Source organism: Thalassophryne amazonica, chromosome 4 (assembly GCF_902500255.1).
Source record: "Thalassophryne amazonica chromosome 4, fThaAma1.1, whole genome shotgun sequence".
Taxonomy (NCBI): domain Eukaryota; kingdom Metazoa; phylum Chordata; class Actinopteri; order Batrachoidiformes; family Batrachoididae; genus Thalassophryne; species Thalassophryne amazonica.
The window spans coordinates 117,749,000-117,767,667 of NC_047106.1; the positions used below are offsets into that span (position 1 = coordinate 117,749,000).

An 18,668-nucleotide genomic window follows, 5' to 3' on the forward strand; every position below is an offset into this window, starting at 1 on the left:
AGCTCCAGCATCCAGCCGCCTTAAAATATCAGTGCTGAGCTGATTCTTTGCCGCTGAACTGTATGCACACATTAATGTTGGAACACCCCAGTGCGGCAGGCAGTATGTTCACGTGGCCTCGGCGGTCTCTTTTTGGGAGGTTCCGCCCCAGAGGCCTTTGATCAACCCCTAAAGTGTCTGTATGATGGAGAGAGGCGAGGGCTAATGCAAGGTCAGCCTTACCTCTCAGCTCATTGCTCTTGTTTCAACAGAACAACATCCTGCAGCTCTCTGCGGAAAAGAAAAAGACACAACTCTCTATTTTCTCCCACAATATTTTGATTGTTCTCTGTGCAAAATAAAGAGGGAAATGTCACTTTCATCTGACATATGAGCAGTAGGAAATTACAGTGTATGTTTTGATTAGTTTTTTGTTCATTTAAATGAAGTCACCTAATTAATGTAGTGTTTGACAAGCCATTAATTCCCCCCTCGTCTTAATGAGAGTAATATTCATGGTGGACGCTGTCAGTCTGCTGACAGGAGGCACAGCGGAGACGCTCTCTGATGAATGTGTATGAGACGCTTAGTACAAACATTAGTCACCGGTCTGGAGCTGGAACGCAGACTGTCGTCACCTAGGGACAATAAGAGACAGGCTCAGATTTATCCTTTGTGACTGTCTGTGCACGTGCGCTTCAGCCTGCTTTCCACGCTGCCACAGGCAAACTAGCTGTTTTGATAGTTTCTATTCCCCCATATCCTCCGGGCTACTGCAACAGCTGTAAAACTTTACTGGTGCTCTGAAACCTCTCACTATTGATCTTTGTTGTCACAGACCCAACATTATTGCTGGGTTTCAGTTAAATACTGCTGCTGAAGGCTTGCATTTTGCTGAGCAGATATTTTAGCTCCTTATGTTTATGTCTCACTGTAATGAATATTAGATTTAGCTTTCTTACCCCGGCTTCCAGGAGCTTGGATTATTTGTCTCTTTCCAGTCTTAATCATTTTCTCACATGGCCCTCTTTTCATTTCAGATCAAGTTCGGAACAGCTATTTCATTGGTCTGGATGGCTCTGTTCGGCTAGTTTTGGCCAATGGCATGGAGGTGTCCCTGCACACTGAGCCCCACCTGCTGGCAGGCACCGTCAACCCCACCGTCAGCAAGAGGAACATCACTCTGGCTATCGACAACGGCCTCAACCTGGTGGAGTGGAGACAGAGAAAAGAGCAAGCACGTGGCCAGGTCACCGTTTACGGACGCAGGCTCAGGGTAGGCATTGCTATAAAACAATCACATTTCCGAACATCTTTAAAATACCACAATGGACAGCATTCATTGTGTATATTAATGGGGGGTATCTTGATAATCGCATCATGGGGCTTTTTACAAATGACTATCATGATACCATGAAAACTCAACTACTGCACGGAAGAAATAATGACCTTTTGCAGAACAATCAGAAATGATTTATAAAATATACAAATAGGAAACAGATAACATCAAGGATTACAATTTATACTTCAGAATAATTTGTTTCTTGAAAATCAAACATTCACCACAGATTTCTTTCTAGAGTGAACAGCAATGTTATTATGTATCGTGATGTGTATTGAATCTTGATTGGGATATTGTGATCGGTCTCATATCATGGAGCTTTGGTATCATTCCACCCCTAATATTCATATTTTTTTCTGCTCTGTGGATTGTTTTCTACATACTAGGCAACGTGTTTTGAGTTTAAAGCCACTTTCTTATTTCCATGGATATGTGTCCTAGAAGCTCACAGTTTGAAACCTTATTTTGACCTCAGAAGACCTTATGCTGTGTTTACATATAGGCAAGACGCGTTACGAATGTCATATTTGCCTCATTATTGGCACATTCCTGACATTCTTAACGTGACTTAACACATTTGAATAGGTTTCTTAATAGTGTGTGTTGGTGTGTGACATTTGTGATTTTCGTGGAGCATGGCTGTCAAAATATCTTCCACGAATGTCACGCACCACCCTCATTTCGCCACTGAGTGTGTTGATCTGTCTTGATTCGTGGTGATCCTTAATAGAGCATGACAATGTTCTTCTCTGATGTGCGCACAATTAAACCCTGCTGCACCGCATTCAGTTTCATTGCTGCAGTATGCTGAAGGAGGACAGTGACGCCAAGTTGGCTAAAAGTCTCATGCTCATCAGCGTGCTCCTGCAGGTGTTCCACCTGCTGCTGCTGCTGTGCCTGGTGTTTGGGAAAACAAGCGAGACGAGAGCCACGTGCAGCCACAGATGTGGCTCTCTCAGTCTCCTCCTCCTTTCTGCATCATTCTATGGCACAGAGCCCAAGTAAGCATGCAATCACAAAGTTCTTCTGTTGTGGATTTTGAGGAGCAAACTGGAGTGATCTGAATTGTTCAGCAACTGACGGTAGGATGAATATGGGGGTGTGTGGAGACAATTCACCTCATTCACACTGTGACAGAATGTAACGATATGCTGTTACATGCAATAGCGCACAACAATGCAGAACATTATTCTTGAACGTAGGTAATGGTTTCTGATAATTCTCCAGCAACACATGCCATTAATCATAATGCATGGGAACAGGTTGCAGCAGTTCCTAAGGACTCCTGACTCCTCTGCCTCAAATCATCACATTCGTGATCAGCGGCCAAGAATGTATACTTCATGGCCTTTGTGACTTGCCATCATTATGTGTAAACACAGCATTAAAGGGTCCAAGAAGGGTATTTTTGCTACACCAAAATAGTTCCTTATTGTGCTGTTGTGCTGTGTTTTACCCACGGCTGAATTTTCAACATGGTTGAAAATTCTGTTTCCATCACACTTTGACATATTTGGGTGAGCCCTGGTGTTTGTGTGAAGCCTGTGACATTGTAGTACATGCAATAATATCAACTAAAGGTGTTCTGGAAGTGCCACAGTTGTGCGAAAGTTATACCTGAGTCCTGGGCAACCACACAAGCAGACCAGCAGCCTATCATCTACACACACGCACAGTCACACACACACTTCCCGGAAAGTAGGCACTTGTCTGTCACAGCTGGATGATACATGGGCGTGTCCTTAGCTGGCAACAGCGTTTGAACTTGGACAGCAAACACAACATATTCACAGCTCTGCCCAGCAAACAAACTAACAACCACAGAGAGAAGCATGATCTTACATGGTCACATTTTAGATGAACTATAGCTCAGAATTGGAAAGTAAAACGGGAATTAAACAAAGATGGTGCCAAAATGTTTCACTGGTGCCGCAGATTAATTCTGGCTAACTGGAAAAATTGGTCTGGAATTTTTTGCAACCTGTTCCGGATATTGTTCTGGAGTCTGTACCAAAAGGAAGGCAACATGAGCTGTGCTAAATGTGGACTCAGTACATCTGAAGTGATCAATATAATAGGCTGCTTCTTGTATAAATGTTCTGAGTTAATGTACCGTGTTTTCTGGGGTATTTTTACTTGTTTTGTACTTACTGTATTTGTACTTTTTTCCCCTTGGTTGAGGGCTCCTGAAACTTATAGCCCAGTGCGACATATACTGAAAAATCATGATTCAGAATCACCGATTTTCATTGTGGTGGAGAAACACAACATTAAACTGCCTTTTTTTGTGTCATATAAATGAGGGAGGTGGAAACTTCCTAACGGGGCTGAATTACTTTATGTACACATTTAAAATCAAGTCAGGTCACACTTAAATTGTTTATTATATGAACAATCATGATGATATCACTACTTTGCACTTTTCTTCATGTCTTTGCCAATCATTGGGCTCCAGAGATAAATGCATCCTGTTGAATAAGACAAACAACTGTTTAAATGGACATCTGTTCCCATGCAGCGCACAGCAGAGAAACACAACATAAACAGTAAAAAAGATCCCACGGTGAGCTGAATTTAGCATTTTCTTGGACCACTGTCAGTCACATCAGGAAGTGTTCCATATGCATAAGAAATCCACAAACATAAGCCTGTGGTCTGTTAATGGGCTCAAAAAGTTTGATCCACGTGTGATAATCCATTGCAGCTTGACTGCTCTGTGTAGGCCTGATCCCATCACATCTCAGAAGCTAAGCAGTGTGGGGTCTGGTTAGTACTTGGATGGGAGACCTCTGTTTCTCCAGGTAAAACTGGAATTGCATCAGGAATGGCATCTGGCGTAAAATGTGCCAAATACCAATGTGGATCTGGCTGTATCCGCCGTGGTGACCCTGACAAAAATAATGGGAAAGGACAACATCAACAGCAACACGTGATAATACATTGATAATTATTATACAAATAAATGGAAAATTTCCAAACAGTAGACTTCATGTTGTGTACAGACCCAAATAAAATCCAGCCTGTAGTCCAGTCACGAACCAGAGGTGTCCCAAACACTTAGGCTAATTCTTAATGAGGATGTGGAAGATGGAAAACCAGGAAGAGAAAGGGTCTGTCATTTTCACAAGAGTTCAAGAAAATCTGATCCTTAGTTTTTGACTAATCGTTTCCAAACACATTCTGGCAGTTCCTCTTCTAAAAAATTGCTCTTCCTTCCTTTGTCCGTCTGTATGACCTGGTAAATAGTGTGACTCTGCATCCTTTTTTCTCCCTTTCAGGAAATGACCAGAAGAAGAAGAAGATGGTTTCCTTGTCATTGTATTATACCTACAATAAAATTTACCATATGCATTTAACCTATCCTAGTTGAAGCTTGACACAATCTAACCACTGCAAGCAATGGGTAGTCACAGTCCAGTGCCCAGGGACAAACTCTAAGTCTAGAGACAGTGCTGTGGTTGAGGGCAGTGAAAAGAGTGCATGTTTTGATGATGGCTGAAAACCGAAGTGCTTAGAGGAAACCCATTCTGACAAGGGAAGACCAGGCAAACTCTACACAGAAAGGAGCTGGGAATTAGTGGAATTATACCCCAGACCTTCTTGTTGTGAGGCAAGAGTGCCCACCACTGTACCACCACACCACCAGGACAAGTAATTTTAAAAAGTATCTGAGTGAATGGCTACTTTTTTCACCCTCAACCTGTCTCTCCTTCCTTGTCTCCCCTTTGTAAGGCAAATAGCATGTTTGGTTAAGTTGCCTTGCACATTGTCTCAGAGGTGACAAGGCTAATGCGGAGGTGCCACTTTGTCTGTCACTGCCTATTCATTTAATAGCCCTGTCGTCCTTTTGGAAGTTAAAGCTTCTAATGTATTTTACAGACAACGGCCCCAGGGGTGAGACAGGAAATGGTAGCAGCCTAATGGTGAGAACAGAGCGACGGGTAGAGATGGAATCATTGAGCGACCTTGAGTGGCATGTCAAGTGATATTACGTGGGTGGTTGGGTCAGCGTATGGCAGCGAGTGGTGGGGTGGGGTGGGGTGGGGTGGGGACACAGACTGTGATAAAGAACAATGGGATTCATGAGAAAAGCAGAGCGCTGTGTGGCTCTGACTTGGCGTATTTTTGTTGTGCTGAGAATGAGCACAGATGATGGAGAAAAACAAATCTGTTTGGTTTGTGACCATCTGTGTTTTGAGTTTTTCTCACTGTAGTTGTGGTGCTGCAGAAGGGGAAGTCCACTCACTGGCCACTTTAACTAAAACCCGATAAGATAAGATAAGATAAAATAAACTTTATTGATCTCACAGAGGAGAAATTCACATGTTACGTCAGCTCTTAAAAAACACACAAGATGGGTGCAAGTAGAGGAAAATGTGCATCAAACAGCGTGTGCAAGGATAAGCAATAATAATAATGTAACAGTAGAAGACATAAGAAAATGATGTAGAAATAGAATACCCGACCTTTTTTTTTTTTGCAAAAACCTGATGGATTTGAATCACGTGTGCTTGCATGAGCCAACCTTGAACCTTTGTGCGCATGCCTGAATTTTTTCACGCCTGTTGATTGCGTCATTTGCTGGCAAGCAGCATTTGTGTGAGGTCGTGTGTAGTGCTCTCGGTGGTTTTTCATTGCAAGGAAAATGACAGAAACGACCCCAAGTGACGCAAGCAGCTGAAGGGAAATTACCTTACCTCTGCTAGCTTCCTCAGAAAGTCAAGCTAATTTTTCCTACCGCATATTGGACAAATTGACCCAGAATACATTGCTTTGCTAACATCTGGGTTTTTTTTCCCCCAGTCAGATGAATTTCCAGTCCCATTGTTTATAATTGAACTTTTGGGACAATAAAGCTGTTTATGGTTGCTGATCGTTGTGGTTCTCTGTGTTGGCGTCCATAACAAATACAGTGGCAATGAATTGCAGAACCCACATTAACTGGGACTGTTTGCTCATGTACAGTGAGGAAAATAAGTATTTGATCCACTGTCGATTTTGCAGGTTTTCCCACCTACAAATCAAATCAAATCAAATCAATTTCATTTATATAGCGCAAAATCACAACAAACAGTTGCCCCAAGGCACTTCATATTGCAAGGCAAAGCCATACAGTAATTACAGAAAAACCCCAGCTGTCAAAACGACCCCCTGTGAGCAAGCACTTGTCGACAGTGGGAAGGAAAAACTCCCTTTTAACAGGAAGAAACCTCCAGCAGAACCAGGCTCAGGGAGGGGCAGTCTGCTGGGACTGGTTGGGGCTGAGGGAGAGAACCAGGAAAAAGACATGCTGTGGAGGGGAGCAGAGATCAATCACTAATGATTAAATGCAGAGTGGTGCATACAGAGCAAAAAGAGAAAGAAACACTCAGTGCATCATGGGAACCCCCCAGCAGTCTAAGTCTATAGCAGCATAACTAAGGGATGGTTCAGGGTCACCTGATCCAGCCCTAACTATAAGCTTTAGCAAAAAGGAAAGTTTTAAGCCTAATCTTAAAAGTAGAGAGGGTGTCTGTCTCCCTGATCCGAATTGGGAGCTGGTTCCAGAGGAGATGTTGGGAAAGTGTAGTGACACGGACCCACAACAGGGGGCGTAAATGAACGGACAATGGCAGGAGTCAAATTAGAACACTTTACTGTTGTGAATGTCACAACCAAACACAGCAGATTACAGAATGTGCACAAGTTAATCAATAAAGGTGTCGTGTGGGCAGGCTCGACGATAGGAGACGCCCGTCTGGAAACGAACCGGAACCACACGATTTCCACTGCCACCGAACCCGAGGGATACTGGAGCCGCCAAGTCCCGAAGTCCCCAGGTGGCCACCGTCACGGCATGTCGGATCTGGTACTGCTGGCAGAAAGCAAAGACAGTCAAGGGTGGGTGTGTGAACACCAGGTAACAATCCTGGTGGGAATTCCACCTCCACCTCTCACTCAATAACTTGCAGAGTACTGTAGATTCCTCAGGGGAAAAGAGTGCCTTCAGCGCTCTCTCAGCTTTCACCGACGGAGGTACCGGTACTCCTGCAAACACTCACAATATACAAATATTGTAATCACAAACTGCTGAGGATATTACCTCTTGTAGAAGATGATATCTCGGCAATGTGGTGGAGGTGTCTTCCTGCTTTTATGCCAGATGTGAGTAGATGATTAGTGACAGCTGTCATGGATGATGAGTGACAGCTGTCACCACGGCTTGTTCCTGGAGGCGGCAGCGCCCTCTCGTGCCTGGGCCAGCAGTACCTCCTCTTCTGGTGGCCCACACAACAGCAGAGGAGCCTGAAAGCTGAAGGCTCTACCTCCCATTCTACTCTTACAAACCCTAGGAACTACAAGTAAGCCTGCAGTCTGAGAGCGAAGCGCTCTATTGGGGTGATATGGTACTATGAGGTCCCTAAGATAAGATGGGACCTGATTATTCAAAACCTTATAAGTAAGAAGAAGAATTTTAAATTCTATTCTAGAATTAACAGGAAGCCAATGAAGAGAGGCCAATATGGGTGAGATATGCTCTCCTTCTAGTCCCTGTCAGTACTCTAGCTGCAGCATTTTGAATTAACTGAAGGCTTTTCAGGGAACTTTTAGGACAACCTGATAATAATGAATTACAGTAGTCCAGCCTAGAGGAAATAAATGCATGAATTAGTTTTTCAGCATCACTCTGAGACAAGACCTTTCTAATTTTAGAGATATTGCGCAAATGCAAAAAAGCAGTCCTACATATTTGTTTAATATGTGTCATTGAATGACATATCTTGATCAAAAATGACTCCAAGATTACTCACAGTATTACTAGAGGTCAGGGTAATGCCATCCAGAGTAAGGATCTGGTTAGACACCATGTTTCTAAGATTTGTGGGGCCAAGTACAATAACTTCAGTTTTACCTACAAAGAATGTAGAGGTCTGTAATTTTTATCATAGTTACACTTCAACTGTGAGAGACAGAATCTAAAATAAATAAATAAATCAGAAAATCACATTGTATGATTTTTAAATAATTTGCATGTTATTGCATGAAATAAGTATGTGATACAATAGAAAAACAGACCTTAATATTTAGTACAGAAACATTTGTTTACAGTTACAGAGGTCAGACATTTCCTGTAGTTCTTGACCAAGTTTTCACACACTGCAGCAGGGATTTTGGTCCACTCCTCCATACAGATCTTTTCCAGATCTTTCAGGTTTCAAGTTTCTGCTCCATCCAAAGAGTTTCTATTGAGTTCAGGTCTGGAGACTGGCCAGGCCACTCCAGGACCTTGAAATGCTTCTTACAGAACCAGTCCTTAGTTGCCCTGGCTGTGTGTTTGGGGTCATTGTCATGCTGGAAGACCCAGCCACGACCCATCTTCAGTGCTCTTACCGAGGGAAGAAGGTTGTTTGCCAAAATCTCATGGTACATGGCCCCGTCCATCCTCCCTTTAATACAGTGCAGTCATCCTGTCCCCTTTGCAGAAATGCACCCCAAAGTATGATGTTTCCACCCCAGATGGTCACTGGTGAAGTTCAAAAACGCCTGGACATGTGCTGTCTTGAGCAAGGAGACCTTGCTGTCCTGCAGAATTTTAACCAAGACAGCATATTGTGTTACTAATATAATCTTTGCAGCTGTGGTCCCAGCTCTCTTCAGGTCATTGACCACGTCCCCCATGTAGTTCTGACCTTTCTCAGAATCATCCTTACCCCAAGAGGCGAGATCTTGGATGGAGCCCCAGACTGAGGAAGATTGACAGTCATCTTGTGTTCATTTTCTAATAATTACGCCAACAGTTGTTGTCTTCTCACCAAGCTGCTTGCCTGTTGTCCTGTAGCCCATCCCAGCCTTGTGCAGCTCTACAATTTTGTCCCTGGTGTCCTTAGACAGCTCTTTGGTCTTGGCCATGGTGGAAAGGTTGGAGTGTGATTGATTGAGTGTGTGGACAGGTGTCTTTTATACAGGTAACGAGTTCAAACAGGTGCAGTTAATACGTTAATAGGTAAAGAATGCAGAATAAGAGGGCTTCTTAAAGAAAAATTAACAGGTCTGTGAGAGCCAGAATTCTTGCTGGTTGGTAGGTGATACTTATTTCATGTAATAAAATCCAAATTAATGATTTTAAAATATCATACAATGGGATTTTCTGAATTTTTTTTTTTTTTTTTATTCTGTCTCTCACAGTTGAAGTGTACGTTCAATAAAAATTACAGACCTCTCCATTCTTCGTAGGTGGGAAACTTGCAAAATCGACAGTGGATCAAATACTTAATTGCCTCACTATAAGTTCAAAGGTCAGGTCAGGACGGCAGGGATGCTGCACATCGTCACATTCACCACACTGCTACTGCTTGGGTTCGGGAATGTGACCACCCAGGCAGACAACTCTGTCTCAACTTTTCAGCCTTCTGTCTGCTTCAGCCAGGTGATATATGGGCATCCCATTGGCCTTTTCCTATTGCTGGGGTCCTCACCTCTGAGGTGCCTGCACCTTGGCTCATGCCCAGAAAAGCTTGGTACATGGGCAAATTGTCATAGATAATAAGATGTTTTATAGGTACAAAAACAAAACAAAATTTTTCAGGAATTGTGGTGAGAAGCTTTACTTGCTCACAGTTATGTTGCCATCCACACTGATTATGTTTTGAAAATGCATAGAGGGATTTTTTTTTCTATTGTTCTTTCATTTTTTTAATGACATTTTTTTTTAAATAAATGGTTTTATTCATTTATATTTACCAACTTGTCTGCATAAAGGACCAAAAAACCTGTGCAAAAAGGCTGTTTCAGTGCATTTATTTATTTTACTTTGTGCTCTGTTCTTTTGTATTTTCTGTACGTGCATCCTGGCCATGGTGTTATTCTGTATCTGGGGACTGAAGGGGCTGCAGACAGCCCTTTACTGGGCAGGTTGGCCGTAGAACTGGCACTTCACCTGCCATAAAACACTTCAAAAAGCTCAGTACCAAAACCGGAACTATTGTTTCCACCCTCCCTGGGAGTAACTCTGCTGTTGTTTTCCATCTGAGAGCGGCATACCTTATGAAGGGGATAAAGGAAAGCAGTTTGAAGTCTCATCTCTTGAAAAGATGTAACCACAGCAGAGCACCAATCATCTTATCTTTAAAGGGTGATGACATGTGCAGTGGTGATGTTTCCCCCACGGCACAGTGGCATCCAAGACCGGTGCAGCTCATGTGGGTGGGCACCTGGAATATATTTCTCCAAGCAAGGATGACCATCTTCAATTGCTGTTGAGGTACCTGGGAAAACTCTGCATTGCAGTGGCTATGCTGTATGAGGTGTAAAGACCTGAGGCCTCATGTACAAAGACTGCGTATGTACAAAAATGTGGCGTACATCTTTCTCCATGCTAACGCTTAGAGGTATCAAAAGTGAAATGACCGTGGAAATGTGCGGTGCCCCACACCAAGTTCACAACTGGCGTATGCACGTTTCCACAGCTATTGGTCCACTGCCAACACATAGAGGTGATGCTGGGAAACCGTTAAGTGTGAAAACAAGAAGTCATCAGAGTTACAGTATATGCACATCAGAGACACATTTATGAACAGTTAACACACCCACGTGCTTGCAGTTATATGGGTGGACATAAACGCATGGGCAAAATGATGAAGAAAATGGCATTAACCATGGCTGTGTTAGCATTGTTAGAAGACCTTGCAAATGGTGCAGTCTGAGGTGAGTGTGTATTGAAGGAATGTGAGGATTTACTTACAAATTACGATAATTGGCTCATAAGCCGATTTTGATTACCAAGGCCAGCGTTACTGGAATTGTGCGCAGAACTGCGGCCGGCCCAGAGCGCAGTACAGTGAGGAGCCAGGGGTTGTCTGTGTCCACACAGGTGTTGACCATGCTGGGGGTTCTGGCAGCAGGGGCATTCCAGCGGGACCCTGGTTTACATGTAATCAGTCCATGGGTTTGATGTCACTCGAAACTCAGCAGTAAGACACAGCAGGTCTTCAAAAGAGTGGACCACAGTGCTCGGTTTGCTGCCAACCCACACATTCTGGGTATTCGGGCGTCATTCGTACATGGCTGCCTGAATATTTCTCCCTCCCGACTGCATCTTGAATTTTGGCTTTCTTGCCCATTTGGGCTGATTCAGCTTCATTCGTGTTAAGTGTGACGGGGGCTTAAAAGTCATAGTGCACACCTTGATAGAAATTCCAGGCTGTATCAGATCTGAGAAATCAGGCTGTGATGGCCTTAATAGTAGACAAGGAGGTGTTTATTAGCTAAATTTCATGATCAAATGACTTACCATCAGTGGTATCCTGATCATCAGCCTGCTAACAATAGAATCCAAGTGCTTTGTTAACCTCCCCCTGGGAGGTTAGACATCTACGATGCCAGGGTTGTCATGGCTGATTCTCAAGTCAAATGTCACCCACCAAATGTCAAGGAGTGTGCAAAATCAGTAAACCTGCTGAAGGTAGGAAAAGCTCCAGAGATATGCAATGTGAAAGCTGTAGTTCCTCAGACAGCTAGAGATGGTGTTAATCCTGGCATTGTTGACCATATTTGTTTCAGACTGGGTGACTGGTATCGTCACAATGAACTGGACGAAAGGACTTGTTGTCCCACCCTAAAAAGGAAAATGTGTTTTCCAAGCTTTCCGGTTACTTTCTGTAGTAATCTGGCTTCACTGCCAAGGAGTCAACCATCCACCACATCCCAGCTCTCAGTAGTACTCAATGAAAGAATGTGCAAAGATTGGCCATCCTTCTTTGCAGCTTATGTTGATTTTCATAGAGCATTTGATTTGGCGGACTGAGCTACTCCAGTGAACAAACTGAGCATGTGCGGAATCCCCAACAATTTGTTGGCTATCATAGCCAGCCTTTATACACCTTTATATACCTTTTTATTTTTTTCAAAAACCATATGGATTTGAATCATGTGTGATTGCGTCAGCCAAGCTTGAACCTTCGTGCGCATGCGTGAGTTTTTTCACGCCTGTCGGTTGCGTCATTTGCCTGTGAGCAGGCTTTGAGTGAGGAGTGGTCCACCCCTCTCGTCGTTTTTTTCATTGTTTAGGAATGGCTCAGAGACTGCCGCTTTGCTTGATCAAAATTTTTTCAGAAACTGTGAGGGACATCAAAGTGGACACCATTCGAGAAATTCAGATGGTTTTTGGTGAAAATTTTATGGGCTTCAAAGAGAAGCCCATAAAAGCTCCGTAATCTTCAAAGAGATTACGGAGTGTTACTGTCACTTTAAGGACGGCCCAGAGCGACTGGTGGTGCGCCACGCTCCGAAGCCGCCATCGACAGGCTGAGCGACCATTTCATTTCTAAATGGATGGCTGTATGGATCCGTGACCATCGTGTGCAATTTCGCTGGTTATCACAAGAGCTGGACATCAACCATTTTCCGGCAGATTTCACTTTTAACAAGAGATTTTGTCATGGAAAGCCAAGCGGAGGCTTCGCGTGTCACAATGGATTCGCTACCGGAGCGAAACAAAACCACCTCCGTTTTGGTCTCACAGGATGGCTTTGAGATGGCGTTCAGACAGCTGTCGGTGGTTTTTCCATCGAGTGATTATCCGAGAAATTGTGGATGTGCCTGAACATGCCAGAACATGTCCTGTGAGGCTTGATCACGGCGTTGCTTTACGCCATGCGGCACCACCATGACGCGCGAAGCCTCCGCTCCTCTTTCCATGACAAAAACTCCTGTAACAGTGGAATGTGCCGTTCATTTCCAAACTGGACGCTGCGTTTTATCCAGGATGTCATCTGGCTAGCACAGGAATTGTGAAAAGACGTGGACATCAGCACTTTTTCGGCACATTGAGACAGACGTGCGGAGGAATTCCGCGCGTCGTGGCGGTGAGGGGGTGGACCACTCCTCACTCAAAGCCTGCTCACAGGCGAATGACGCAACCGACAGGCGTGAAAACGAAGGTTCAAGCTTGGCTGACGCAATCACACGTGATTCAAATCCATATGGTTTAAAAAAATAATAAGGTCGGATACTTTTCTAATAGACCTCGTATGTGGTGAATGTGTCGTACTTGTAGAGATGTTCACTTTTCTCTGCGCTGACATTTATGTCTTTGGCTACTTGGCCTTTGAGACTGAGAATACTTTATGGATTCATGAGGTCATAAGACAGAGGTGTTTAGTGATACAAATTCCTTTGCAGAAGAACAAAAGTTCAAATCTATTGGGTATCAGTGCTTCCAGTGTTACTATATTTTTGTGAGACTTCAGTCGTAATAACCGACGCAAGGTGAAGAGTGGATCTTTGGTACTGGGTCTCTTTGTAGGATCCACGGGTATCACTACCGTGACTTTGTATTATATTAACTTAGAGAGATTCAAATGAGGATGGTTATGTTTGAGAAGTGGGGATGGACCGGCTGTCTGCCTGGATGATTACTATCTAGGATCCAAGGCAGTTCCGTAGTGTTGTGGATGCGGTGACACACGGCACCATTGCATACTCCCAGACCTGACCTGACTCACAATGGAAAATATGTTAGAAGACCTTGTATGAAATCAGTAACATCACCAGGAGATGATTCTGTTGTCATATCGGAATGATTAGCAGCTAATCTGCCCCATGGTGGATAAAATATTTATCCTTCAGATTAACACCAGGCCTGCAGACAAATATGTAATAGCATTATGTAAAAGCCCAGTCGCACATGCAGCTGGACAGATGACAGTCAACCTTGTAATGGCAGACATTTGACATTCCAGAATAGACTATTAACAGGCTAAGTGTGAAAATGTCTCATGAGACTAAATTATTTGGGCCTGTTTTTAAAATTATTGACCTCTCATTCATGCTGCAAATCTCCCATTCTTCCACATTGCGTAGTGTTGTGACTGAGATTGCAAAATAGCCACAGATTCATGCTTACAACAAATCCAGCATTTCTCACCAGAAATTGACATTCATCAGCAAATGTGACATTTTGATAGTTCAGTTTTACTGAGCATTCAGAGATAGCCTTTTGCACACCACAGTTATGTGAGTTACTTTCACATTCCTGAACCAGTTCTTCTAACCCCACACCACAGTTTCAACCCACAGAACTCCCAGCATCCTGAATGTTTGTGTCTTATAATATTAACTAACAGACATCAGAGGGCTGATGCATGTCCAGCATGCACTTCATGCAATGGTATGAATGCACACGTAAATATGCATGTCTGTAATGATGTCTTTGACTATGTATGACTTTATCATATGACTTGTCATTCATACTAATCAACCACAAATATTTTGCTGATCAATATACAGTGCACCCAAAAAGTATTCATAGCACTTGTTCCACATTTTTTGTCTTACAGCCTTATTCGAAAATGAAGTAAATTCATTTTTCCCCTCAAAATTCTGCTCACAACACCCCATAATGACAACATGAAAAAAGTTTTTTTTTTTCTTTTTGCGATTTATTAAAAATTAAAAGCTAAGAAATTAAGTATTCACAGCCTTTACCATGAAGCACAAAACTGAACTCAGGTGCATCTTCTTTCCACTGATCATCCTTGAGATGTTTCTACAGCTTAATTGGAGTCCATCTGGGGACATGATTTGGAAAGACACTAACCTGTCTACATATAAGGTCCCACAGTTGACAGTTCATATCAGAGCACAAACCAATCATGCAGGCTCATTGTAACAAGACAAGCAAACCAATCAATTGCCTGGGGCTCCCACAATGATTGGTTATGAATTTTATGCAGCGACAAACTGTGGGAGTGTCCTTTTAAATTCTGTAACAGTCAGTGCAGGAAAGTGCAAGACACTGTTATTGGAATCCCCCTCAAGGGGGCCCCTCCCACAGTCGCCGGCCATGTGACGAAGCTCAACTCGATGGGCAAGGTGTTAAAGTCCGGAGTGCAGTTGCACGGTGTTGCTCATCTCGACGGGACTTGGGACACTGGCAAATTATAAAACTTCAGCAATCATGAAGCGGAGTTATCTGTCAGAAATCCAGAAAAGAAAGAAGAGAAAGGAAGAGGAAGAAAAGAAAAAAAAGAAGACAGTGTTAAGTGACTGATGCAGATGACTTGGTACTTGAGATTAATTCATCTCTACACACTTTTCCAGACCATGCAGCCAGCTGCTCATTTGAGATGCTTAATTACATATACAGTGAGAAGCTGCTGGATCTGTACAGTAATTTAAACATTGCCTTGCATCTACTCCTGACTCTCCCTGTGTGTATTTTGTGCATGATGGCCTTAAAGGTTAATTTTATGTGTGCATGTGTCTACTTTTATTTATGTTGGATTTTATATTACTATGCAACTTATGTGAATTTTTTGCATAGGATGGGAGTGTTTTGTTTTTAATGTTCACATTTATATATTACTTTTATTAATAACTTATTTTCAGTAACATTTTTATTTTATTTTTATTTTTAATGTTTATTTATCAGGTACGATACATATAGCATTGCCACAAGTAAAAGGGAAAATGTGATGCATAAAGAGCATCTAGCTTCAGCTAATTTGCAGTCTTTGCCCCTGGTCAGGCCCCAGAACAGTAAAATCCACCAAAAAAATAACACAATGCCTTGATACAAACACAGCGAACAATACAATGAATACATTGAATAATTAACATGAATAAATAAACACAGTTGCAATGGTAGATTAAAGATTAAAACACAAGCTAACTATAGCATTAAGCATTAGTAAAATGGTATTGCAATGAAAATGACTTGAATGAAATTAATGTTGACATTTCTGCTGATGCTTAAGCCAATGTTTAACTTTCACACTAAACCTCTTCAGTTCTGTTTGCGATTTAATTTCTAAAGGTAAAGAATTCCATAGGTGTGTGTCTTGCACTGAGAGGGCTGATCGGCCAAATGTTGTCCTGCACCTTTGGATTTTACAGTTTTGATTGGTTATGTTCCTTGTCATTGTCTTACAGTGGTCTATCTTTTTAATGATGTGAGACTCACTTTTGGGGACATTCCATTTACACAGTTAAATATAACTTTCAGAAAGGATCATTTAAAGTATGTTTGATGTAGTTACTGTGCACATTTTTTTTTAAGTATTTTGGATTTTGTGGTTACTACAAAATTTGCTCTCTCTTTATATGTTGGTTATTATAGGATGGTGGTGGGGTTTTTGCAAATGTTAAAATGCACTGTCAAAGAAATATTTTGTTGATATAAAGTGTGAACTTAAACGGTTTGTCTATGCTGTGGCTCGTGTAGGGTTTAGGCAAAATTCATAACTGTCAAAAAAGATTTAATTTATTTCATATTTGAGAGTGTTATGTAGGATGGTATTCTTTGTCAACTGATAAAGTTGATCTGGATCTGATCCAGATTACAGATTTTGTGGCATTTAAATTTAACATTGAAACACCATTTAATCTATATTTTACATTATATCTTAATCAAACAAGCTCCAGTCACTCTCATATTTGAAAGTGAGGTTCAGACTGGTACTCACAGTCGCCTGACAATGTTTGATTGTGGATTTTGTGGACTTTTGAATTTAATATTGAAAAGCCCATTTGGTGTACATTTTGAATTATAACTCAGTCAAAATGCCTCAGTCACTCTCATTTTTTCTGTTATGGATTTACCTACACCACCAAAATTGGATGCAGGTTCCAATTTTATCCCTGTTTGTCTACTTTCCAGGTATCAGTCGGAAACCAAGTGTCAAAAAGCAGTGACAAATTGTGCATAGCAGAGAAAATTATCTGATATAGAATTCACAAACTGAAAAAGTTGGAAAAAATCTGATAAAAACAAAAACCTGACAACACCAACAAAAAAACACCAACAAAAAAAAATAAATTTTGATTCAAGTGCATGAAATAAATACATACTTGACATTTGATCACATCTAATTTAGCTTATGAAAAGCCACTTCTAACAGGACTTTAACCTTGATAATTTTTTCCCAAGGTATAATTTTGTAGAATTGGAAACTAGTGTTGGTGGAGGTTTGCGCTGTATGAACGCGAACCTCCACCAACACTAGTTTTTAACAAATTTGCAAAAATCTTAAAAAAAACTTTCTTTTTACATTTTCATTATGGGGTATTGTGTGTGCAATTTTGAGGGAAAAATGAATTTAATCCATTTTGGAATAAGGCTGTAACATAACAAAATGTAGAAAAAGTGAAGCCCTTTGAATGCTTTCCAGATGCACTGTACACTTCGTTTCATCAGCTAGGCATTTTGGTTGATGAGATATTCAAAACAGGTGTTTTTCAAACCTTGTTTTCCTTGACATTTGACCAAACTCCTCTGAAATCTAATCACCTCTAGGTGTCTATCCAAGTAATATTGCTATTATGTTAGAAGGAAATCCATCCAGCTATTTTTGAGTTACCTTATCCAAACACTCCATTGAAAACAGTACCGTGCTATTGTCACTTCGTGGACGTGCAGGGTACGAAATACAAATGTGTAGCCACCCCTTGCAGAACAGGGCGTCCAAATGTTACATTCTAGTGTCAAGTTGATTCCAGGCATTTTTCTAGAAATTTATACCCCCGTCACACATAGCCAGAATGAGGCCGATGATTCAGCCCACATCCGAAAGTGTCCATTTGCAGTTTGAAAATGTTCTGACAGCCATCTGCAAGAGTCCACACAGTTGGTCAAAACTGGCCGGCTGCCCTGGGTGTGATGCACATGTTCAAAATCCTCCAGGCACCGTTCAGATGGGACACCTATCCGACGGTCCATGTGCATTCTGAGCACCATCTGACCGCAGTTTACATATTCTGATGGCAGCAAAACAGGATCCGAAACAATTTCAGCGCGTATGAGGGAACCTCGAGGTGGATCTGGCATGGCAAAGCCTATGATCTGCACGTGCCACATATAATAATGTCCACCGCCAATGCCCCACCCCCGCAGCGCAAAGGAACTGTTGATATGTATATGTGAACAGCGGCTATCAATCCGAAAGCATTGTGCGCTACTGTGCACAGGCCACCGCAAATCTGAACAGGCTGTTATATCCACAATACACCTACAGTACAGATATTTGTCCATTCCTTCCCATGGGCGACATAAATAATATGAACTATTATTCTGGCTAGGACTGATGGGGGTATAAGTTTCTGAACCATGATCCTGTGTGAATTTTTGTTCTTTTTTGCCATATCCTGCCCCACTAGTACAGACCTACTTTTCTGTAGAGGCACTATCCAACTCCTCTTCACTTAATTTCTATTTTCAAGAAATCATGGGATCCCTGTTGTTTTGGTAGCAAACCAGATCGTGGCATGAGGAACTTCATTCACCTTATTTGCTGTTGGATGCGAACTCAGTACAGACACACAATAGGCCTACTAACAGCATCCAAAAGCCATGGTTGGGCATCTGCAACTT

The 18,668-nt window shown here is 42.1% G+C and overlaps 1 protein-coding gene across 9 annotated transcripts in view; it reads left to right on the forward strand.

Annotated features, from left to right (window-relative positions):
• Positions 1 to 18,668, forward strand: part of tenm4 (teneurin transmembrane protein 4) — a 626,167-nt gene that overhangs the window by 555,197 nt on the left and 52,302 nt on the right. For all 9 annotated transcript variants that reach the window (XM_034168462.1, XM_034168463.1, XM_034168464.1 and 6 more), the window contains one exon: positions 1,020 to 1,255. In XM_034168462.1, coding sequence (XP_034024353.1) covers positions 1,020 to 1,255 — 236 coding nt within the window. The remainder of the gene's footprint in view (positions 1 to 1,019; positions 1,256 to 18,668) is intronic.